This window comes from Triplophysa rosa, linkage group LG14, assembly GCF_024868665.1.
Source record: "Triplophysa rosa linkage group LG14, Trosa_1v2, whole genome shotgun sequence".
NCBI lineage: Eukaryota > Metazoa > Chordata > Actinopteri > Cypriniformes > Nemacheilidae > Triplophysa > Triplophysa rosa.
Window position 1 is genome coordinate 8976651 of NC_079903.1, and position 21426 is coordinate 8998076.

Sequence of the window (21426 nt, forward strand, 5' to 3'; positions counted from 1 at the left end):
TCCCAAATGACACACTTTTAAGGATTTGTGCCTATTATTTGTGAGATTTTTATGCGTGATGACATTTAATGTACCCGCCAAAGGATGTAGTCGATTTTAGCAACGTTTTTGCAACCACTGTTTTTAAGACTCGATAAAGCTTTAAAAATCACAAGTGGGTTATAACTGGTGTGTTTTATGTCATAGATTAAAAGGTTAAAATATTTAGTATTTTAGGCTCCGCCTTCACGCAATGACACTGTACCGGAGAGGGGGTGTGGCCAGCTCGTAATACATTTTCAAGTCCACATTGAATATTGCAACACCCAACGCGCTGTGTGTAAATGAAAATGCAATCCCAAATGTTCAACCTGTTAATGTTAATTTATTTAGGGAAAATAACAGTAGAATTTTCATTTTGCTACAGTTTTGCTTGACTATCTTAAACATATATAATCAATGCTGGGAATGCATTTTCATTTTAATTTTGCAACTTAAAGAGCGTTAAAAATATCCATTTAAATAACATGTTAAAACTAGTGTAGAAACTGACAAATGTAAATGATATAATTTTATTTTTTATTTCGCACTTAATGTTGCACATGTGTTATTTCAAATGTATATTTAAATACACAATTGCATTGTCATTTGACATACTGCATTGCCATTTTGCGGATTGCATTTCAAATTGAAAATAGCAACCAATATGCTTCCATAGTATCGGCCCGAATTCCCCATCCCTAATTTATATAAGGAACAGACGCGAAAACGATCACCATCTGCTGTCTTCCGGTTTCTGCTGTGTTTTTTTATGGTTTTATTCAAGAACATTACAAACAATACACACATAGAGGATTACAATGTATTCATTATTACATTCACACTAGCAACAAACGAAGAATGAAAAAAATGTGCTGTTTCCCTATTTTCAAATCTGGCGCCAAGTTAGGTCAGCCTTAATAGTGAAATATCATTGGCTCTCGTTACCAATTACGTCTTTCTAATGTTCTGGGGCATGTTCAAGCTCAAAACGGTGCGCAACTTTTGCTACGGTTTCCGGGTTGAACCACACATTTCCTGGAAACGGTGTGCAACAAGGTTTGAGATACGTTTTCTCTTGTTTGGTGGGTGTGTCAAGAATGTCAGCCCAATCAGCAGCAACATGATAACCCACGCGGTATTAAAGAGACAGCTCGCACAATGGGTCCGAACTAAAGTCGTTATGTGTCCGCTGCAGCTCGGTATACGCAACAATTGAAGATATTAGAAGATATGTATTTTGCAGTATTCAACACGTATTTATACCGATTTCATCAGGCTCTGAAAATTCTTCAAAAAGAACACAAAGAATGGCCTTCTCAGCTGTCATAGTTCAAGTCTTGCGTCATCACAACAGGGTGTTCAACCGCACCACCGTTTCCGTTTAAAAAACGTTTTGCAACGTTTTGTCGGGGCTGAACGCAGCCCAGGTTTGTTTAAATATGTGACCCTGGATCACAAAACCAGTCTTAAGTAGCACGGGAACATTCTTAGTAAAAGACAAAAATACATTGTGTGGGTCAAAATTATCGATTTTTCTTTTATGCCAAAAATCATTAGGATATTAAGTAAAGATCATGTTCCATGAAGATATTTTGTAAATTTCCTACCTTAAATATATAAAAACTTTATTTTTGTGAGTGGATGGTCTGCCACAGTGCCCCTGATTAACAACTTCAAAGGCAATTTTCTCAATATTTTGATTTTTTTGTGCTCTCAGATTCCAGAGTTTTAAACGGTTGTATCTCAGCCAGATATTGTCCTATTTTAACAACTCATATCTATAGAAAGTTTATTTATTCAGCTTTCAGATTATGTAAAAATCTCAATTTCGAAAAATTGACCCATAAGACTGGTTTTGTTGTCCAGGGTCACATATGTGTTGATGTCCGTTCCTGGAATTCCTTGTATAAAGTTATCCTATGGCTTCAGTTCAGAAGGTTTGCAACGCGACTTGTTTGTAATACGTTTATACTGTTTTGTTCATTTAATGGAATATATACATACTGTATGTGACTACTTTTACTCCTCTGTTGTGTTTAATGGCTGACAAGTGATTATAGGTTTAGGGTAAGGGGAGGGATTGGGGTTAGGTGCTCTTAAAACATCTTTGAAATCATATTTTTTTTAAACCATTAATACTTTTACAAATGCAATATAAATGCATCTTTATCTGACTGCACAAAACGGCATGGGTCATTTTCATAACAATCGCTATAGAGGGCGCTTACATTTAAAACTTGAACGTTGTCCTATATGCACAAACGTATGTACACATAGCCTACATAAATAAATCTTGGACAAACTTTTAGGAAAATAAGTCTGTTACAAATTTGAAACACCCGCTTGCTAAGACCCTCCCTCTTGGAGGTCTCTGGCCTGTGATTGTTTTTGTTCTTATTTAAATGTAACACATCCAGCGTACAGTACCTGTAAACAGGTAACTCCTCCCACACGTATACTGTGCAATACAGCAAAGTAAAGTGAGCACATTTTCCTGTATATCATATATCAAGACATGAGTTGACAGTAATTCACCACACACACAAACTTAGATAACCATTAACACTTCCTTATATCTGATTTCATACAAGGTAATTTCTGTAAAGGATGATAAAAAAACTTCCTGTTAAAAAACACGTCACAGTTCCTGACAAATAGAGAGAAAGAGTCAGGGGTCGTACACAGGTGTGGATTTAAGGTGTATGTTTGCTCTACAAATGAAAGACTGCCTCCCTCAAAGACCACAAAGGATGTAAGACACAGAGAGTGAAAGATCCAGGATGCAACACAACTTGCTGTTTTAATTCGGCTTAGAACCCTTTTGGAATAAAAGTCATGCGATTTCTATAAACCAGTAAGTTACAAACTTTTTTTGAGTATGATAATTAATATTAACATATAGATCTTATTTTAAACAAAAACAGTCTTAGTTAAAAAAATCCAGTGTTTTTATGTATTTGTGATGAATTCTAGAAAAAAAGTCAAATTATTATCACATTATTAAAATGTAGTAGACTGGATTTCTTGTTGCCTTGTGAGCCTTTTAATAGATCAACATCACAACAATTATTACGCTAAAAACTTCCTTTAGACTTTCATTAAAAGGTGCGTCTATGTGCTTCCGGAAGGATGTATGTACAGTGTTTACCAGCATGGGCTTGTTAAAGAAACAGGAAACACAAAAAGAAAAATTTTGAAATATTGAAACCTCCGAAATGGTGTCATGTGAGACAATCTGATGTGATAAATGATCAGTCAGATATAATCCAAAAACATGCATTCTTCCGTAAAGGTCAAAAATCAATAATATATTAGCATTAATAACATTCATTAGTTTCAACATTCCAGTTATGTAAGGTATGAAGGGGCTTATTTCGTGATAACAGCCGAGTGCTTGTACATTATCCTGCTTATTACACGGCTACTTCCCACATGAGAAAAAAACTGGACATAAAATGTGAATTTGAAATATTTTATTAGCTCATTTTTACCGAATGCAGACCTTCTGTGAGGAAAAGCCCTTTACTTTCAGTTTTAAAGTAAGAAACGGCGTTCAAACGTCACGAACAGGCAAATTGGTTTAATAATTCGTAAATATAATGTCATACATGTTATTAAAAGACATATTTATAATGGATTGTCGTGACTGAGCCGTGTAATAAATATATATATAGGCAACCAAGCAGCATTCATACTAGTTTTGTCACCTTGTTTTTCACATTCTAGTTCAATTTTAGACTAATTTGAAATATAAAAACAGAGTGAGTCATTAGCTCACGTGGAATGTTAGTATCTCTACATCATAATAGTGGCAGATAAACACGTTTTGTAATGAACATGGCTTCAATGAGCTGTTAAAGCCACGGTAAATAACTCTCTGCTCTCTCGGTTAAAGAAAAGTCTTGTCATTGAGTTTCACTTGTCACTGACAGTGTCCAAAAAGAGTATCATGGGGTCACGCTCATCAACCACAGAGGTCAAATTCTGACCTGAGCCTAAACAGAAACATGATGACATTCCCGCAACGTCACAGTCAGTTCTTTATGTACTGTTTAGGTCCTGTAAAACACACAAATGTATGACGCTTCAGTCATGGTGTCCATTGTAACCTAATGGACATACAATTTATTTTTTAGGTTTATCTCTATATTAGAGAGAAGTTAAAGGAATAGTTCACACAGAACCCCAAAGAAGATATTTTGAAAAATGTTGGTAACTGTTGGTTTTGTGTCGATACAATAGAAGTCAATGGGGACCAACGGTTTTTGGTTAGCAACAAAATATCTACTTTTGTGTTCTGCAAAAGAAAGAAAATCACACAGGTTTAAAATGACAACACGGTGAATAAATGAAGGCTTTGAAGGTGAACTATTCCTTTAATATCAACTGGATGATTTGTTTTGCACAAAGGGATGTGTGAAGGTGTTAAAGAAGCAATGCACCAGAGTTGTCAAAGTGAACTTTACAACAGTTTTCTAGATCAGATTGACTAGGTTATAGGAGCTGTGAATGATTCATTCTTTGGCTGATTTTGCATTGCGTGACCAGTGCTAGGTTTAATCTAACAATCGAGTTCAGGTGGTTTCAGTTTTTGGAAAAAGGAGAAAAATAACATACAGTACACGAACGTGTGCTTTGTGAATTTCCGGCTGTGTATAATAGCAAACTCGTGGATAGTTTTGTTGAGTATCTTTACTCCTCATTTGAAATAGTAGAAGACCGAAAGCTGTCAAGTTTTGGAAACATGCACCAGTACTAACAGGTTGTCAAGGCAGTAATGACCCAAATAGCTAAAAGCCAAGCAACAAATTTTATTGCATTAAGCTATGACAATAATGGAACTGGACTGAACTGAACTGACATGAAATGAAGCGAATCAAATTTGAACACGATTTGACAGTCATCAACATCAAGCAGACTCTAAAAAGTCCAAAAGCCTAAGATTGATCTATTTATTTAATATTTATTTAATATTGTAAAATATAGTGTCGTCTGTTAAGAACAAAACAGAAAAAGTGGATAAAAAGTGACGTATCGTTTATGGTGAAAATCTGTAATTTCCAAATCCACTTAACTCGGTGACACATCACATTTTGTGAGCTGTCCTCGTTTGAAAACCCGAATAACACTATGCATAATGCAGATAAACTAACAGTCAGAGGTTCATAGAAACAGTAGATCCGGGATATGTAAAACTGATGAGGTGTATGAGGTGTCAACGTCTGCATCATCCCATGTCCATTTGTAACCCCTCCCAGACATCATGAGGAGGAAGTGAATGCAAGAGAGAAGAGGGAGGATCTAGGTAGACGGGCGGAGGTGTAGGGTTACATAGGTGAGGATTTGGGACGGGGGCTGATACGCTCCAAACAAATCTACACAGAACTGAAGTCAGCTGGGCAGAACCTTTTAAACACAGTCTAGCAGAGCGAGTTTGAAACAGAGCTCAGGTAGATCAGGTAGCAGTGGTTGTTTAAAGAAATACTGAGGAAAGAGATCAGATAGTTAGGTGTGTTCCTGTAGGCATAAAGTGGCTCGTGTGGTCTCCACTGCCCAATCTGCTGTGGGCACTACGACCAGCAGAGTGCAAGAACACGTCAACAACAACAACAAAACAATGAAGGTGAGTGTGACCAGATGTTTTGCTTGCTTTGATTGGCGTAACATGAGAAAAAGGGGCATCCTCGAGCTGGTTTCCAAGCAAATGCATGTAAAAAACACAAGTGTTTTTGTATCTTCGAAAACAAATTCGGATGTTTATAGTAGGTAAAGGAGTGGTAATTGCGGTGGAAGAATGGACCAATTGGCATGTTTTCCGTATAGGCTGTACTGAATACATTATATTGCGCAAAAAGTTATTCCTTTGAATTGCACCTTCTGCTGATCATTTGCTTTATATTTTAAAATCTTAATTTAGCTTGAAACTCATATAACGCATACAGTATTACCCAAAAGTCAAATCTCATCTTTTCATGAATACATGGTGAGCACTGGTTGCAGTTTGGTTTGGTTGTTAGTGTTACTACTGTATATAGGCTATTAGCTTTCCACATGACTTTCACATTTTAAACGAACAAAACTGGATTTTTGTGTTGAAGATTGCAAGGCCAGCACATCTTTATCAATCACTGTCATGTGCTGTTTTACTTCTAAACAGTGTTTTTAGTATTACAAACTTAATCTTTTGCGAAACTTGTATTCTTTGTCATTACTACTAAAGCATTGTTTCATGGCCTACTTTGCATTTAAGCCATTTGAATAGATCTAAAAACAGGTTCCTGCGAAAGATCCGGATGAGATCTGTATTCCTGCTAACAGAGATGTTATTAACAAAAGCTGAACTCCAGTTTTATTGTCTGGGTTGGTCCGTGTATTTAATCCGATTTGGCATCAGTCACCTTTGATCTCACCTGAAGGAAATTTGGGTCAGTCAGATGTAGTCAGCAAGTCTTTTCTGGTCTTGAGCGGTTTGATTCTAACAGCACTTAAAATGGCAAACAGTCAACACGGGCTCAGCTGCACTGGTGTAGTTTTCTGTCAAACCAGTCTTGCAATGGTGTTCCTGTGGCTTAGTTGATGGCACATTGTGCTGCAGTTCAAAGGTCTCGAGTTCAGTTCCCACACACACATACTGATAAAAATGTTTACCTTCAATTACCTGCAAGTCATTTTTGGTTAAAAGCGTCTGCCAAATAAATGTAAATGACACGAACTAGAATCAACCAAAATTTGCACTGAAATTTTGTTTTATGCTGGATACATTTTTTTAAATAAATATTTTGTCTTTTTTGACACTTTTCTGTGAGTATTCTCATAGATCCAGATATACTGGAAGGGCCAGCTTGTTATTGATCAAACCTTCAACTATTCCTCATTTTTCTACATGGCATTGGACATTGTTTGATATAGTGACATAGCATCTAGTCAACAGTCAATCTTAGGCCATGATGATCCTGTTTTACAAGATTGTCTTTATTTTGTTTCCCTCCCTGTCTGGTTTGAAATCTTATGGTCTGTGCATCAACACAATATGGTTCATATACAATTAAGATTTGTGATGCTTGAAATGTTTCTATCCTTTCCTCCAGGTATCTGTCTCTTCTTAAACTCCCACACAGCAAAATCGGCAGTGTTAAAAAAGGTCAAATTAACTCTCACAGTGTATATATAATCCACACTTCGATTATATATACACTGTGAGTGTTAATTTGAGCTTTTTTAACACTGGCGATTTTGCTGTGCATGTGTTATTTTGCACTGGGTGATCGCCCTGATCTCCTCATGTGATAATGATTCATTTAGATGACGTTCCACTTTCAGGTTCTCTGTTTAATCTCTAATTCTCTCTGTCACTATGGCACTGATTATATGGTTTCAGTATTTGCAAAGGGGAACTACAGGTTCCAATTTCATTATCTCAACGTGTGTAAATACACTTTCCATGGAGAGGATGCGAAACAGGGGCTTAACTTTCAGAACATGTTGATTGTCAATCTCAGGAGGTCAAATTTGGCAGTTTCTGTCACCCGGTTACCAACATTTGTGAATTGTAAATATAGCTTAATTTTGTAACGTTTTTTCCAACCATAAATATTAAACCAATATAAAAATTCAACAGATTAACCCCTGTACAGTGTTCAGGTCTATGAGACCCATTATAGCCTAACATTAATTAAACAATATATATTTTTCCACCTCAACAATTTATATTTCTAAGATAATGTTGCTTTTACCCATATTACAGATTTTAAAATTAAAGTTTTTTACAGTGTACATTTTTTAAATAGCATCTTTTTTCATGAATGTGATAATGCTGTGGGTCGACCAGACCCGTGAACATTGGCTGAGTAACAAAACATGAACATTATACAAATGTTAAATAAAATGTATATAAAAATATGTATGAAATACATAATATATAATAAAACTAAAAGTATTCATAAACCACACAAAACAAATAAAAAACAATGGGTAACAAGCAAATTTGCCTATAAATTATACACCCAATAAGGAATAGTTTGTTTACTATTAAAACTACAACATTATACCCACAAAATGCATTGTGTCCTCAGGGCATTGTTTAAATGCCTTGTGGTTCAAGACATTATTAATTATGATCTTCTTTGAAAAAGGGCAATATGAGGTGTGTCACAATGGTTCACTAACTTTTAAACAAACACACCCCAAAACCCGGCTCTAATATCCGATGACGCTGTGGAACAGTTTCACATGATGGATGCAGCTCATGTATACTGGTTGTTTTGTGTTAGCATAACTTCTTTTATGTGAGTAGACAAGGACATAGCTACAGTGTATAGTTTGTTGTACTGTACATATGCACCAGTACAAGCTCACAGATTCATAGCCTGTCACACCACATTCTTAAAAGTAGTTCATGTTGGCAGGTAAAAATATGCACCTGGTCAGAATGAATTATTGGTGACACCCAATGACACCTCTTTGCAGTTAAAGAGTCATGATTGACATATATTATACCATTAAGAAAAATCTGCTTTCCTCATTACATGCAGTGATATTGTTTTTAATCAAGTGAGCAATTTTCTGTTAAAATGTGACCTAAAGTAATGAATTATTCATCATGCATGCATGTAGAAAATCACAAACTGTAGTGATCAAACTTTATTCATACATTGGTTCAATAGAGCTCAATTATGTTATAAAAATGACCTTGTATGTGTTAACACAACTGATCAGTTATATCTTAATTCAAACTTCATAAAATAAAAATGTAATGGCTGTTCTGTTGACAAATATATCAGTTATAAAGACTTAAATATAAAGGCTTTGTTTAGGTGGATATGGCTAACACATTAATCTTCACCGATACAAAAGATGTCATTGTGAAGACCACAGTAAAGTAGCTAAACCTGTAGCGCTCAGCATTCATGTTTGTGTATATGTTTGGACATGGTTGTTTGTTTTGGCTGGTGTTTTGTGTGTTATTTGAGTGGGTGACTGAACTGCCTGGAATCATCGTTTGACAGATAGTAAGTGTTAGTCTCTGTTTGACAAGCAGGCTTACATTAGGTTTCGTTTTATATAGTCTCATAGTCCGGAGAGTGATTTCAAACATGTCACAATGACATGAATGCAATAGACTCAGAATACTTATACGTATTCGGTATACCAACTAAGAACAATAGTTACTTAGAATTTAGTCAATGTTTACTTGTAAATGTGGTTCATGTGCAAATCTGTGTCCAGGTGCTTAAAAGACGTTTAAAATACAACGAAAAAGCCACCTTCTACATTATCTGAAAAACACCAACGCATTAAATGTGTTGTAACGATATTTTCGATGAAGTCAACCAGCAAACCTCTGGTTTACCAGGTGCATATGAAAATTAAATCAGACAGACGGATGGCTTTGCATAGATACACAAGAGAAGTGTAGATGCTTAGTCATAAGGGCACTGGTCTCTATGCATGGCAACCATGGGACTCATTTAATTTTCCATATCACCGATTGACATAACCAGACCAGATCAACAGCTGGAAAGACTAAGACTACACTATTAAAAATATACAGTATGTAATAAATTCATACGTATAATAATGTCATATTTGTCATAAAAATCAGACACCACCAGTGAAAATCTCTTTTGCATTTAGTATTCAGGCATATTACTAGCATTAAAGTGAAAATGCACATTTAAAAACATGCCTACATTCTCAAATGTCTTTGTTTAGGATGTGCTTTCATGACGTGCACAGGTGGCACTTAATAATGCATGAACTCAAAAGTTTGTGCAAAATCTCTTGTTTCACATTATCCCAGCACGGTCAATACCACAAAATACCAAACATTTGCATAGTGACCTGTACAGTAAATAGAGCTGAATAGTACAGCATTTCATGTTGTAACCTATTCTTGTTCAAAATGTTAAACATGTTCTGTTTGTTTCCGCAGATACGATTAAAAATATATAAATGTTTTTATTCTAGTCAAACACAAAATAGTATATATCTTATTTTTTGCGTTAGTGGGGCCTTCTTATGCTTTAATGATAATGTCATGGACAGAAGAGATCAACAGTTTGAAAAGCGAGTGGAAACATATTATGTTCCATGTGTCTCTTACACTTTTCTATCACATTTAAATCAAAGTTTTTCTTACGGCTCGCCATGTAACTTTAGACTTAAAATGAACAGTAGGACAGTTTACCAGGAAGAGTTTGCAAAGAACTGTTTGAAAAAAATCCCATGTCACACCGAAAGTGATACAGAAATGTACAGTTGAGTCAGAAAGCCACAGGGCATATGTGTTAATGGAAACAACAGAATTGTCTCACACTTTCCCTCTCTCTTTGTTCTCATCTCTCTGTCTTTACTTCCTTCTCTTTTTCTTATTCTCAGGGTCAAACTCAGGTGCCTGAAGAGAATACAAGACCTTTGAACCCAACGCAGCAAGGTACAGTATCCTGGCTTGTTGGTCTATTGTATAAGACGTGTATCGTAAACACGTGTCATTGTAATACCCGATATTCCAGTGGGTGTCTTACGAGAAATAAACCAGACCAGTTCCCTTCCCTATTTTCCTCTATAGTGCCACGTCCGGGAAAACACAGAAAAGCCATGACAGCTCCAAAGGCCGAGAAGGGGAAAAGGATCTCCATAAGAAAGATCATTATTATAATCCTGATAGTTTTGGTCATACTGGCCATCCTGGCTGTGGCTGCTTACTTTAGTAAGTTATCATGACACCCACCTCTATTATATGACTGTGAATGTCTAGATCACACAGAAAATTACATGTGTTATAAAATGTGTTATTTATTCACCCTTGTGTCAAGCCTGCTGTTATTTAAAACAAATAACACAAACATTTTAACGTTCGTGTTTTATGGAGGAACCGTTTGGAACTATTGCTTGAAGCTAAAGGCATAAATCATAAACAAATCATTTGTTAGTTCGTTCCTTTAGCGAAATTATTTTAGTTGATCTATAGGGCAGTCACAATATCATATACTATATTATATATTTTCACTACACGAGGCAAAAATTAAAAAAATCACTTTAGTTTATTGTGATATCTCTTAAAATAAAATGAATACATGATGCTATCAGTCAAATTCTTTCATTTTTGTTTTCTCATTTTTGGTCAATCTAAAGTTTGTAACCATTGATGCTCTAAAGGCAAAACATTAAACAGCATAAAACCACCACCTACTATGTTAATGTGCCAACCAAACACTGGCACTGAATTATTTACAATTGTATCATGTATGTTTTAATACAAAACCAATGATCAGAGTTATTAATATTACAGCTGTTGTCAATACCAGTATATTGTGACAGCCCTTTTGCTATTATGACTGATGAAACACAAAAAGATTTGTCTGAACTCAGTTGCGGATCTTTTTTCTTGTTTCTTTGTCTAAATCATCCATCGTGGCACAGTCAAGCAGCTGATCGAAAGCAAGTATTACTTTTGCTCCAAGTCGGTTAAGTTCATTCCTGTGGAGAAGGCTTGCGATGGTAAAGAGGACTGCAGCGGAGCAGAAGATGAGTCAGCCTGTGTCACGAAGTTTGGAACCAACTCCACATTCCCCTGTAAGTCACCTGTAATAACACGCATGCAGATATGCACGTGCACACACGCCTACATTCCCCGCCCCAGAGACATGCATGTAAAGATACGCACATCCAGTTAAGAGATAAACAAAACTTAATCGCCTGACCTGCACTTTTTCTTTAACTTGTCATTTTCCTATGTAAATGTAAATTTTCATATTATTCGAAAATGTTTTCGCTGCCTTTAATATGTTTTACATTTATATGTAGTAAAATGTATATTTATCGATAATTACAGTATACACAGTATACAGTGTAGTGTGATGAAAAAGTTTTCAATTGTTGTCTTTGTTTCCTTTCCATAGTACGGCTGATCTCATCTCGTAATGTGCTACAGGTTTACAACCCTGTTAACAATAACTGGAGAAGTGTATGTGCACAGGGATTCAGCCAAGAACACGCAGAGACCGCGTGCCAAATTCTGGGATACACAGTGTAAGTTTCAGCCTGAATACATAATGCAGACTTTAAAGACCCCAAGAAGTCAAAGTTTGCAATGCAAAGGTCATTGATTTAATCTCAGAAAACACATATACTGATATACATTTAATTTAATTGTAAAATTACTAACGTAATTGTAAAATGCAATGGCTCTGTTGGGCATGACAAAAACATTAAGGCCAATGTGTAATTTTTCAAAGGATCTATTGACAGAATTACTTGAAGTGCTATGTTTATTATCCTAGAATGAGCTATTTTTATCTACATACACCATGGGCAGGGCTGTACATTAACCTTTTTTGCACATAGCACCGGTGCTACAGAGGCTTAACGTTTTGTAGCACAGGCCAAATAGTTGTAGTATAAAAAGTGCAGTTCATTACATAAATAGGCAGTTCTGTATTTTCAATGTATTGCTATACAATAGTAAATACATTTGTCCATAAAAAAACAGTAGTATACTGTAGTATTTATTATGTAATACTTATTTCATTATAGTGAAATTCTTGGGTACCACAGTATTGTTTAACCTTACTATAGTAAATATTAAAGTATACTATAGTGTTTACTACAGTTTATAAATGTACTACAAGTAAAAAAAAATTCATCTGGTTCAAATTAAGCTGACTTTTGTTTTGGCGGGTCGTCGCAAAGACGCTTGGGGTTCAGTGTGTTTGACGGTTCACTCAAACAGATCTTGTCTAGATAAATGGACTCAATGCAGCTGGAAAACAAGTTTTAATCGCAAAAACTAAATATAAACGAAAATGCGCCATTAGTTAACCTCACACACGAACAAGCACAACGACAAACGTACTTCACACAAACAAGCGGCTCTGTCTACCGTTCAAAACTGCATCACACACGTGCTACACAAATTTATTCTTAGCACAGACCGATTTTTTCGTAGCACGTGCAACATTTATGTGCACTGCACAGCCCTGACCATGGTTCCCCTTACATGGAATTCGCCATGTTGTTTCTGCAGTAGCCCTAAACTGCTCTACAAAGAACGTTTTGTAAATACATTTTCTCCTTCGAGAAAATAAGTAAAAATGTGACAACATCTTAGTTCTGTGTCACCCATAGTGCTTCGGTGGAGTGAGCCTTTGGTTGCAATTCACAAACTCACCACTAGATGCTGCTAAATTTCACACACTGGACCTTCAAAACAAGCCTATGTCCTAAAACTTTCTGTTTCAATTTTATGTTTAAAGATGTCACGTGAACTCAAATTCCATTTCATGGGGTCTGTAATTCAGTTAATTTAGATCAAATTGCAAATTTTGGATTATAGGATATTTGAAATGCAAACTTTTGTCTTGTTTCTGTTCTTAGTACACCATCGTACAGCACAGTGCAAACAGGACTTTTAAACTCTGATTTAAAGAGATCTTTCTGCATTGTGGGCTCAAGTAAACAACAGACTTTTCACTCCACTGTTTCAGATCAGTAAGTACATATATGTATATACAGTGATCCCAAGAAACATCCAGAGACACGTTAACAAATATCATTGCATTAGACAATGAAGTGATGTTCATTTTAAATAAAAAATGACATGTTTTTTTCACTTTATTTAAAAATGCACTGGAGCCGTTATCGTGTTTGTGCATGAGGAAATAAAACTTTCTCTTTTTCCTCATCCTCAGCACGGTATGCAGTACAGTTGTCACGTTGGCATGCTCAGGTAATTACTTGGTCTACACCGTCCTAAATCAACAACCTATTAGCGGATGACTCAATAACCCAACAAACACAAACAAACACAACACTAAAGATAAAACATCAAATAACTCACACAGTCAGTCATGCAGAATGTCGTGCAGTGAGTCAGAATGAACAATGTGACATGCCAAAACATGTTTTGTTAAAATAAACATTACACTCAAAAGACAGAGATTTTTAATTGCGTATGGGACACATTTTACGTCGGCCTCTTTTTCTTAAATTGAATGACTCTTTTAACGATTCTTGTTTTATTTCCAGCTGACTGTGGCGTGAGCACAAGCCAGGACCGGATTGTTGGGGGACAGAATGCGATCATTGAGAACTGGCCCTGGCAGATCAGCCTGCAGCACAGCGGTCAGCACACGTGTGGAGGATCACTGGTGTCTCCACGCTGGGTGGTCACTGCTGCCCACTGCTTCAATGGGTGGGTACAGAAAATATATATGGATATTTTTGTATGTCTCTCTTATCTGAAATGCTCAGTTCAGTCCATAGATCAGTCTGCCAAGGAGCTGTGTGCAAGTGTGTACTATGCCAAGTTTTTAGGTGTCAACAGGGCTGTAACCAACATAGACATTGACCTTTACTGTCCTATTTATAGTATAATCATCAACTTTATGAACTAAAAATATGAACACAATACAATGTAACAAATTGTTTTCCAACAATGTGACGGGGTGTTATTGAAACTCATTTCATTTATTCATTCATTCAAGCTTTTGTCAACTCTTTTTCAATAGATGGATAAAAATCAAGTTCATAACAACTAATGCTCTTTCACAGCGCCGTTGTTCATAGCGCATGCTATGAAAGGTATAACAAGACACAAAAAGCAGTCACGTCTGTGCTCCATGTGAGAAAGAGTGACAATATGAGTCAGTTGTTATCGTTCACTATTTCAGAAACACCGAAAGTATTACTTGACTAAAACAAGTTCACCCGGTTTAAGAATCTCGCTGCCTGAGAATTGTCATTCATCTTGTTCAAAACATGAGCCATTACATTACATGAATGCATTCGTGTAAGATGCTTTGTTTATAAAGTGAGTTACAGTGCATTCAAGCAACACTTCTTTTTTTGCTAATCGAGTCAGTGAGTTGAATTAGACTAGATCAGAGAACGAACTGTTCAGTCAGATTTGTGTAAGTTGATTCATTTAAAGGAATCAGACAAAGAAAATGATTCATCGGGTCTCAAAGAAGTTGCTGCCTCAAAACTCAGTTAATCAATCAAAGCTACAATTTAATGAAGTTACAATTATTAAAACATACAAGTGTGTAAAAATGCAACTTTGCTTCTGTGTTTTTTAGCGAGGGGAAGAAGGATCTGGGCAGATGGAGGGTGGTCTCTGGAATCACATATCTGGCCTCTTCTGGGGCTTCTGCTGTGGACAAGATCATCCTCAACAGAGATTACACCTCATCACGGAATGACTATGACATCGCCATGATAAGACTTCAAGCTCCTATTACTGTTGGAGGTACGTGATCCATACGTGCATGCACATGACTTGCTGATTATAAATTAAGATGCTTGAAGTAAGGTGGAAAGTAAGAATGAATGACTTTCCTTTGACACGATGACATTCACCACGCCACATAAAAACATTCCTGTCAGCCAGAAATTCAATATGTTTTTCCTGCGTTACTCTCATTTTTGAGACATTCATTTTCTGTTGAGACTGGAGGCAAGCACTGAAGTTGTTATGCCTTTAATTACATTAGAGACAGCTTATATTATTGTTGCCTTATTAAAGCGGCCCTAACACACGCGGTTTCTGCCAATCTCATATTAATCTTGAGTACCTATAGAGTAGTATTGCATACTTCATATCTTCGAAGAGTATTTAGTTTGATCACATTTCTAAAAGAGAGATACAGCTGTACGATTATTTCCGAAAGCATACGGCGCGTGCGGGGGGGGGAGGGGTAGGCTGAACTAAAGCACGTGCGCACCCATTGCCAACAAAACACAGACACCAGTTTCACTCACCGCATGCGGTTCATGTCCGGCATCTTTTAGCGCTGGGACGGCTCCATATATCAGTTTCAAACGATCTCCAAATCCAGCGTTATATCCACCGTTTATATAACATTCATCACCCAAATGCAGTGAACAAACAAACACCTGAACTTCGCGAACGTATGCTCTCTCTCTCATGCACACAAGTGAAAGTGACGTCTGCGCGTGCTCCTTCTACTCTCCTTGCTGCCGTGTGGGTGTGCCGCGTGCTTTTCCGGGAGAATTGTCCAATAAGGGACTAATAAAAATTGTTACGAAACAGTTTTATATGTTCGAAAAAACTTTCCGAAACCCGTATGATCGCTGGGGGAGTGTATCGAGCACAGAAATACTACGTAACACGCCCAACTCGTTTTTTGAAAAGTTGACCATGTTAAGCATGAGAAGACAGCACGTTTAACATTGTAAAGAAGTCAGAATGCATGACACACCATCGCACCACCCCTTTAATATTTTATGTAAATATTTTTAATGCACAACATGTTCATAGATTTTTGTTTTTCAGCATCAAGATTTTAGAATGAAAAGAAATTGCTTGTGTAAAAGTTTTTGTAATATGATGTCATAAAAGTCACATGTATAATATAATAATAGTTTTGGATTATATAGCACTGGAAAAATATTTTATTATTATTATTATTTACTTTTTCTAATTCTAAAAAGATCATTTTTGTTTTATTCTGTAACATAGTGACAAAATTTCTCCCAAATTCCAAATTAATTTTATTTTTTGCAACAACGAAATGTTCAAAATAACAAACCTTCTACACTGCACTAAAACAAGTTCATGTTCATTTTTTACACAGCACAATTCGAATGTTTTACATGTTTTGAAGAAGAGTTACATGTAAAAAAATATTTGATAGAATGAGTCTGATTTAGCTTGAATTTAAAAACTGGATGTTGTGTTATTCTGTTTTTTAAATAACAATAGATAAACATAGATAAACACCATTACACCACCTTTTATACACTTCTTTTATGCTTTTTATTATTATTGACAAAAATTAATTAAAATGTTTAATAAAAAACAACATCTAAAAAAACACTATCACGCCTTATTTCATACACTTGTATACTTTTTATTTTTTTAATGAATTAAAAGTTTCATAAAAAATAATATCATTAATAATAATAATTATAATAAACACAATTACACCACATTGTATACACTTCTTTTATACTTTTTATTTAAAGTACATATCAAACATAAAATGTTTATGTACATAAAGTACATAAAATCACACATACTGATAAAATGTATTGCTTAAATGCACTGTGCATTGTAGTAACTGCATACTGTAGCAGTTTTGGATAAAATATACAGTCTTTAATCGTATATTTAAGTTCAACGCAACAACTTGTGTACAATTAAAAACACTTCAATTGTACCTGTAAATGTAATGTTTATTTTCATTATATTCAGAAACCCGTAGGCCCGTGTGCCTTCCTCCTCAGGACCTCGGCCTCCAAGCAGGAGACAACTTAGTTGTAACTGGCTGGGGACATGTGAAGGAAAAAGGTTCGCTTTATCCCTTCTTATCACGGAATCCTCATACATCCTCAATATCAAATTCACTTTCATCAAGTCTTTAACCTTATCTGGATGTTTTTCTGCAGGTAGTTTGTCTTCAAACCTACAGAAGGCTCAGATCCCTCTCATAGACAGTGCACAGTGTTCAAGTTCCACAGTGTATGGATCTAGCATAAGTCTCAGGATGATCTGTGCGGGTTATCTAGAGGGCAATGTAGATGCGTGCCAGGTATGTGTGCCAGGAGAGGACAGTCTTCTCGTTTTCTCTGTACGGTTAAATGATGTGCCTAACTGATAAGCGTTATTGTGGTATTAAACAATAACCTCTTGAATTCTCTCTCTCTCTCTCAGGGTGATAGTGGTGGTCCTTTGGTATATTCATCTGGGCGTTGGATGTTGGTGGGGGTGGTGAGCTGGGGTGTGGGCTGTGCCAGGGCAAATCGTCCTGGTGTTTATACCAACATGGACCAGATGATCGACTGGGTCCACTCAGTCATGCAGGTAAGACTTTGAGAAACTTGAGGTGTTATTGGAAAAACAGTATTGCACTTGAATGTCTATGTAGCCATAGGACTGGGAATATTAATGCTTGTCCAATGCTTTCAGGAGTTTCCATGAGTTTGGGAAAAAGGACACACTCGGACAAACCCACAACATGGATTCCCAGAGATCATCAGTACGCAAAAAGAGAAAAAACGTGCACTATACGTACAGTATATGGTTTAAAACTTGGAATTCAAAATCTAATTTAATCTTTGGAAACCTCAAGGAATTGTTGTGAGAATCTGTGGTCTGCACTCAGGGTCTTGTGAAACAATTGAAGGTGCCATTAGAATAATTTTGCACAACGTTATAAATAATGTATTCATATGCACACTAAATACTGTTAATGAACATTAATGAACAGTCACTCTTTCTGTGGACTGCACCAATGCACTTTTGTCAGTTTGAATCACAGTAAAATGCATTCAACAGCCACAAGAGAGTGCTGTTTTGTCTCGAAGATGTCAAATCCTTGAGCTGTTTTGCTCTGCCAAAAAAATACATCGGTGCCTTTAAAATGCAGTAGAGCGTCTATGTGATGCATTTGAGGTCTTGAGAAACGTAATCATGGATTGTTTTGTGGTATGTGATATAGAGACCTCATACTGTGCATATTGCAGTTTTGGGCATGACAACTGCAAACCATGTTTGAGTGCGCGAAACATAGGAATCACACCTGAAGTTGCTATGATTCCTTATACGGTTACAAGATTTTTCAAATTAATGTATGGTAGACAGATAACTGTTTTAATGTATGTAGCACAAAACTGTAAAAAAAATGTTTTTACAGAATTTTACTGTTTTTACAGATTTTTCACGTATTTTTGAAATACGGTGAAAAGCATTAAATTACAGAAAAGACTGCAAATTCTCAAGAAAACTGTGGAAAAATGTTATTTTTCAGATTTTTCATGTATAGGCCTACTGTAAAAAAACTTGAAAATGTACAGAATTTCACTGTTTTTACAGATTTTCACTTATTTTTGAAATACGGTAAAGAAAAACTTTAAATTGCAGAAAATTTACAAGACAAACATGAAACTTTTTTTAATGGGATTTTTACACTTATGTTCATATGCTGTTTTAATGAAAATCAGTTCTCACTTTGAATTCTTCAGGAGTGACTTTAGTTGTGGAATGCCACATTTGGAAATAATCACATTTTGTGAGAACAGAATACGGGATTAAACACTCGAAACAGGAGTGACACCATATTTAGCTGCTGTGGGCATGGTCATTGAATCATGTTACCTGAACTATTGTGGATTAGTATTAAATTATTCGCATTGGGTTGTGAAACTCAAATAGCTTTCAATATTTGTTAAAAAGATCAGAAAATGTATGTTTTTATTTGAATTAAAAATATACATGGTTTTGTATACTTTGATTTTGTTAATTTATGGACATTGTTTTGTGATGTATGGTAAATGTGTGTAAATAGAGTGTTGACGGAAGCTTTTGATAAGATGAATTTACCCTCTTTGTAAAAGTTAAGGTTATTTCTTTGTAAATATTGTACACATTTTGTTCTGTTGGTCATGTTGATTTATTATAATAAAAGGGGTAAACAGTAAGTTTCGTCTCTCACTATTAACTTCCCAATGGATAACAAATTTGACTCCCTATAGTAAACAAAAGACAACAAACAAGTAATATTTTTATGCAAACCTTTATTTTATATGTTGTTTTTGATATATTGATTAGTTTATTCTATACAATCCAGAGAAATCTACTGAGGTGCATAGTAATGAGAAGGGAATATGACAGATGTTGGTACAAAGGGAAATTTAAAGACAAACAGCTGTACATACATGATCTTTTGTTCATTTTTTCTGAGTACGTGATGTCTGTGCTTGTAAGCTTTTAAAGTGCTCGGTCGGAGCCGGTGATCAAAATCTAGCAGCTCGGGCATTATTCAAATTCCTTTCTCTGATCCTTTCTCAAAAACGGAATGGAAGTGAATTAAAATGAAGGGAACGTTCTGCACTGATGGGTATTTGATCTTTTTATGGATTCAATTTCGAATCACAATTTTCAAAATGTTGCCGTCGTTCAGTGTGTCCTGTATAGTATGCAGTATGCTAATTCTGAACACAGCAAATGTGACTGGAATACTTGATCTTTTAAAAATGGTCGTACGTGTTAAAATCCACCAGAGGGAGACAGAGTGTCTTGGAATGTGTTGATACTCTCTTGGCTTGGCAGTGAGAATGAGTTAGTCATCCAGGCAGTGAAATCCAGTTTAGAGTCAATATTTTCTGAGCCAACGTTTAAAAAGTAAAAATTCTGTGCCTGAATAGGATCAGATTTTCAGATCGGTAAACTCTCCAATCAATATAGTACAAGAATCTTAAAACAGTGCAAGAGGTTTTGTGACATTGGAAAATGTCTTTTTGTAAGAAGAGCAAATTCTCACTGCAAAATACAGAGAAAAGACATGTGCATATAAAGCACATTTGAAGTATACCACATAAGTCTAATATACTGTATATATATACTTTTTTTAACCAAGATCAAAATGCAGCTGTAAATATTTATTCTACTAGCTGTAAATGTTGCATGCATTGTAATAAGTGAGACAGCGTTTTACGCAGGGGCGGACGTAACCAATAAGCGAGGTAAGCAGCCGCTTAGGGCCCCAGGAAACCAGGGGGCCTCCAACAAATACCCAGAAGTTTATATATAGCATGTATAACATATACGTTTTCTATCATATTTCGTATGGTCAGGAAGATACAATCATTAAAATGTATCGTTATTACTACATCTGCGTGAATTTGCCTCCCCCAGAATGTGGCCAAACTTCCAAAACTTGTTTCACACAAACTCCACTGATGGCTAACACAATCAGTGCTGCTCCCACAGCAGCTGCAGTACCTCTCTGGCACAGTAGCCTAGACACAGAGGTATGTTTTCTCCCGGCCCCGGAAAATGACAATGTGCCGTTGTCACAGTGTACAGTGTAAAAAATGATAGTGTAGTTTGCTTTTGTTGTCGAATCTTTGGTGACTGGTCCAATCTGTTCAGTGGAGATGGGTATAAAAACTGTAGAAATGTGTCTTCTAAAAATGCATGAAAGGTCTCAAGACCACAAAAATAATATGAAAGTGTAAACAGATGTTGTAAATAGTTTGTTTGTGAATTTAGTTTTTTTATTTGTGAATTCGTTTTTATTTCACCTCGAGACAAATTATTTACAGACAGTAAGATGTGACTTACAGTTTATTTAAAAATGTAGAGAAAAACGTTTTGAGAACGAGATGGCAAAATAAGGGTTTTAAAAGGGGGCATAGTACGACTGTTGGGGCCCCCATGCCTGAAATTGCTTAGGGCCCCCAAATCACTAAGTCCGGCACTGCTTGAGCGTGAATGTGTTTTTGTTAAATGAGACATGTCTCTTTAAATGTCCTTACGATTTCCCTTCAAGTGCACGGATCCACAGAGAAACACATTAGAGACCTGCGAATGTGTGTAATGCACAGATATGCAGCCTGCTTTTAATGCGCAGACATTACTAACCGATCCCAGATTTCCCAGCC

At 36.0% G+C, this 21426-nt stretch overlaps 1 protein-coding gene across 2 annotated transcripts; it reads left to right on the top strand.

The window, feature by feature from the left end:
• Positions 1-2781: 2781 nt before the first annotated feature.
• On the top strand, positions 2782-20164 carry tmprss4a (transmembrane serine protease 4a). Of its 2 annotated transcripts, none has more exons than XM_057350869.1 (13): positions 2782-2875; positions 10399-10453; positions 10589-10729; positions 11443-11595; positions 11922-12051; positions 13396-13509; positions 13710-13747; positions 14047-14212; positions 15099-15268; positions 17237-17332; positions 17431-17573; positions 17696-17845; positions 17951-20164. In XM_057350869.1, exons 3-13 carry the CDS (start codon positions 10618-10620, stop codon positions 17960-17962), a joined length of 1284 nt encoding a protein of 427 aa, XP_057206852.1. In that variant the 5' UTR covers positions 2782-2875; positions 10399-10453; positions 10589-10617; the 3' UTR covers positions 17963-20164. The 2 variants fall into 2 exon arrangements, with proteins under 2 accessions (XP_057206852.1, XP_057206851.1); XM_057350868.1 differs by lacking the exon at positions 2782-2875 and adding an exon at positions 5292-5644.
• The last annotated feature ends 1262 nt before the right edge of the window (positions 20165-21426 follow it).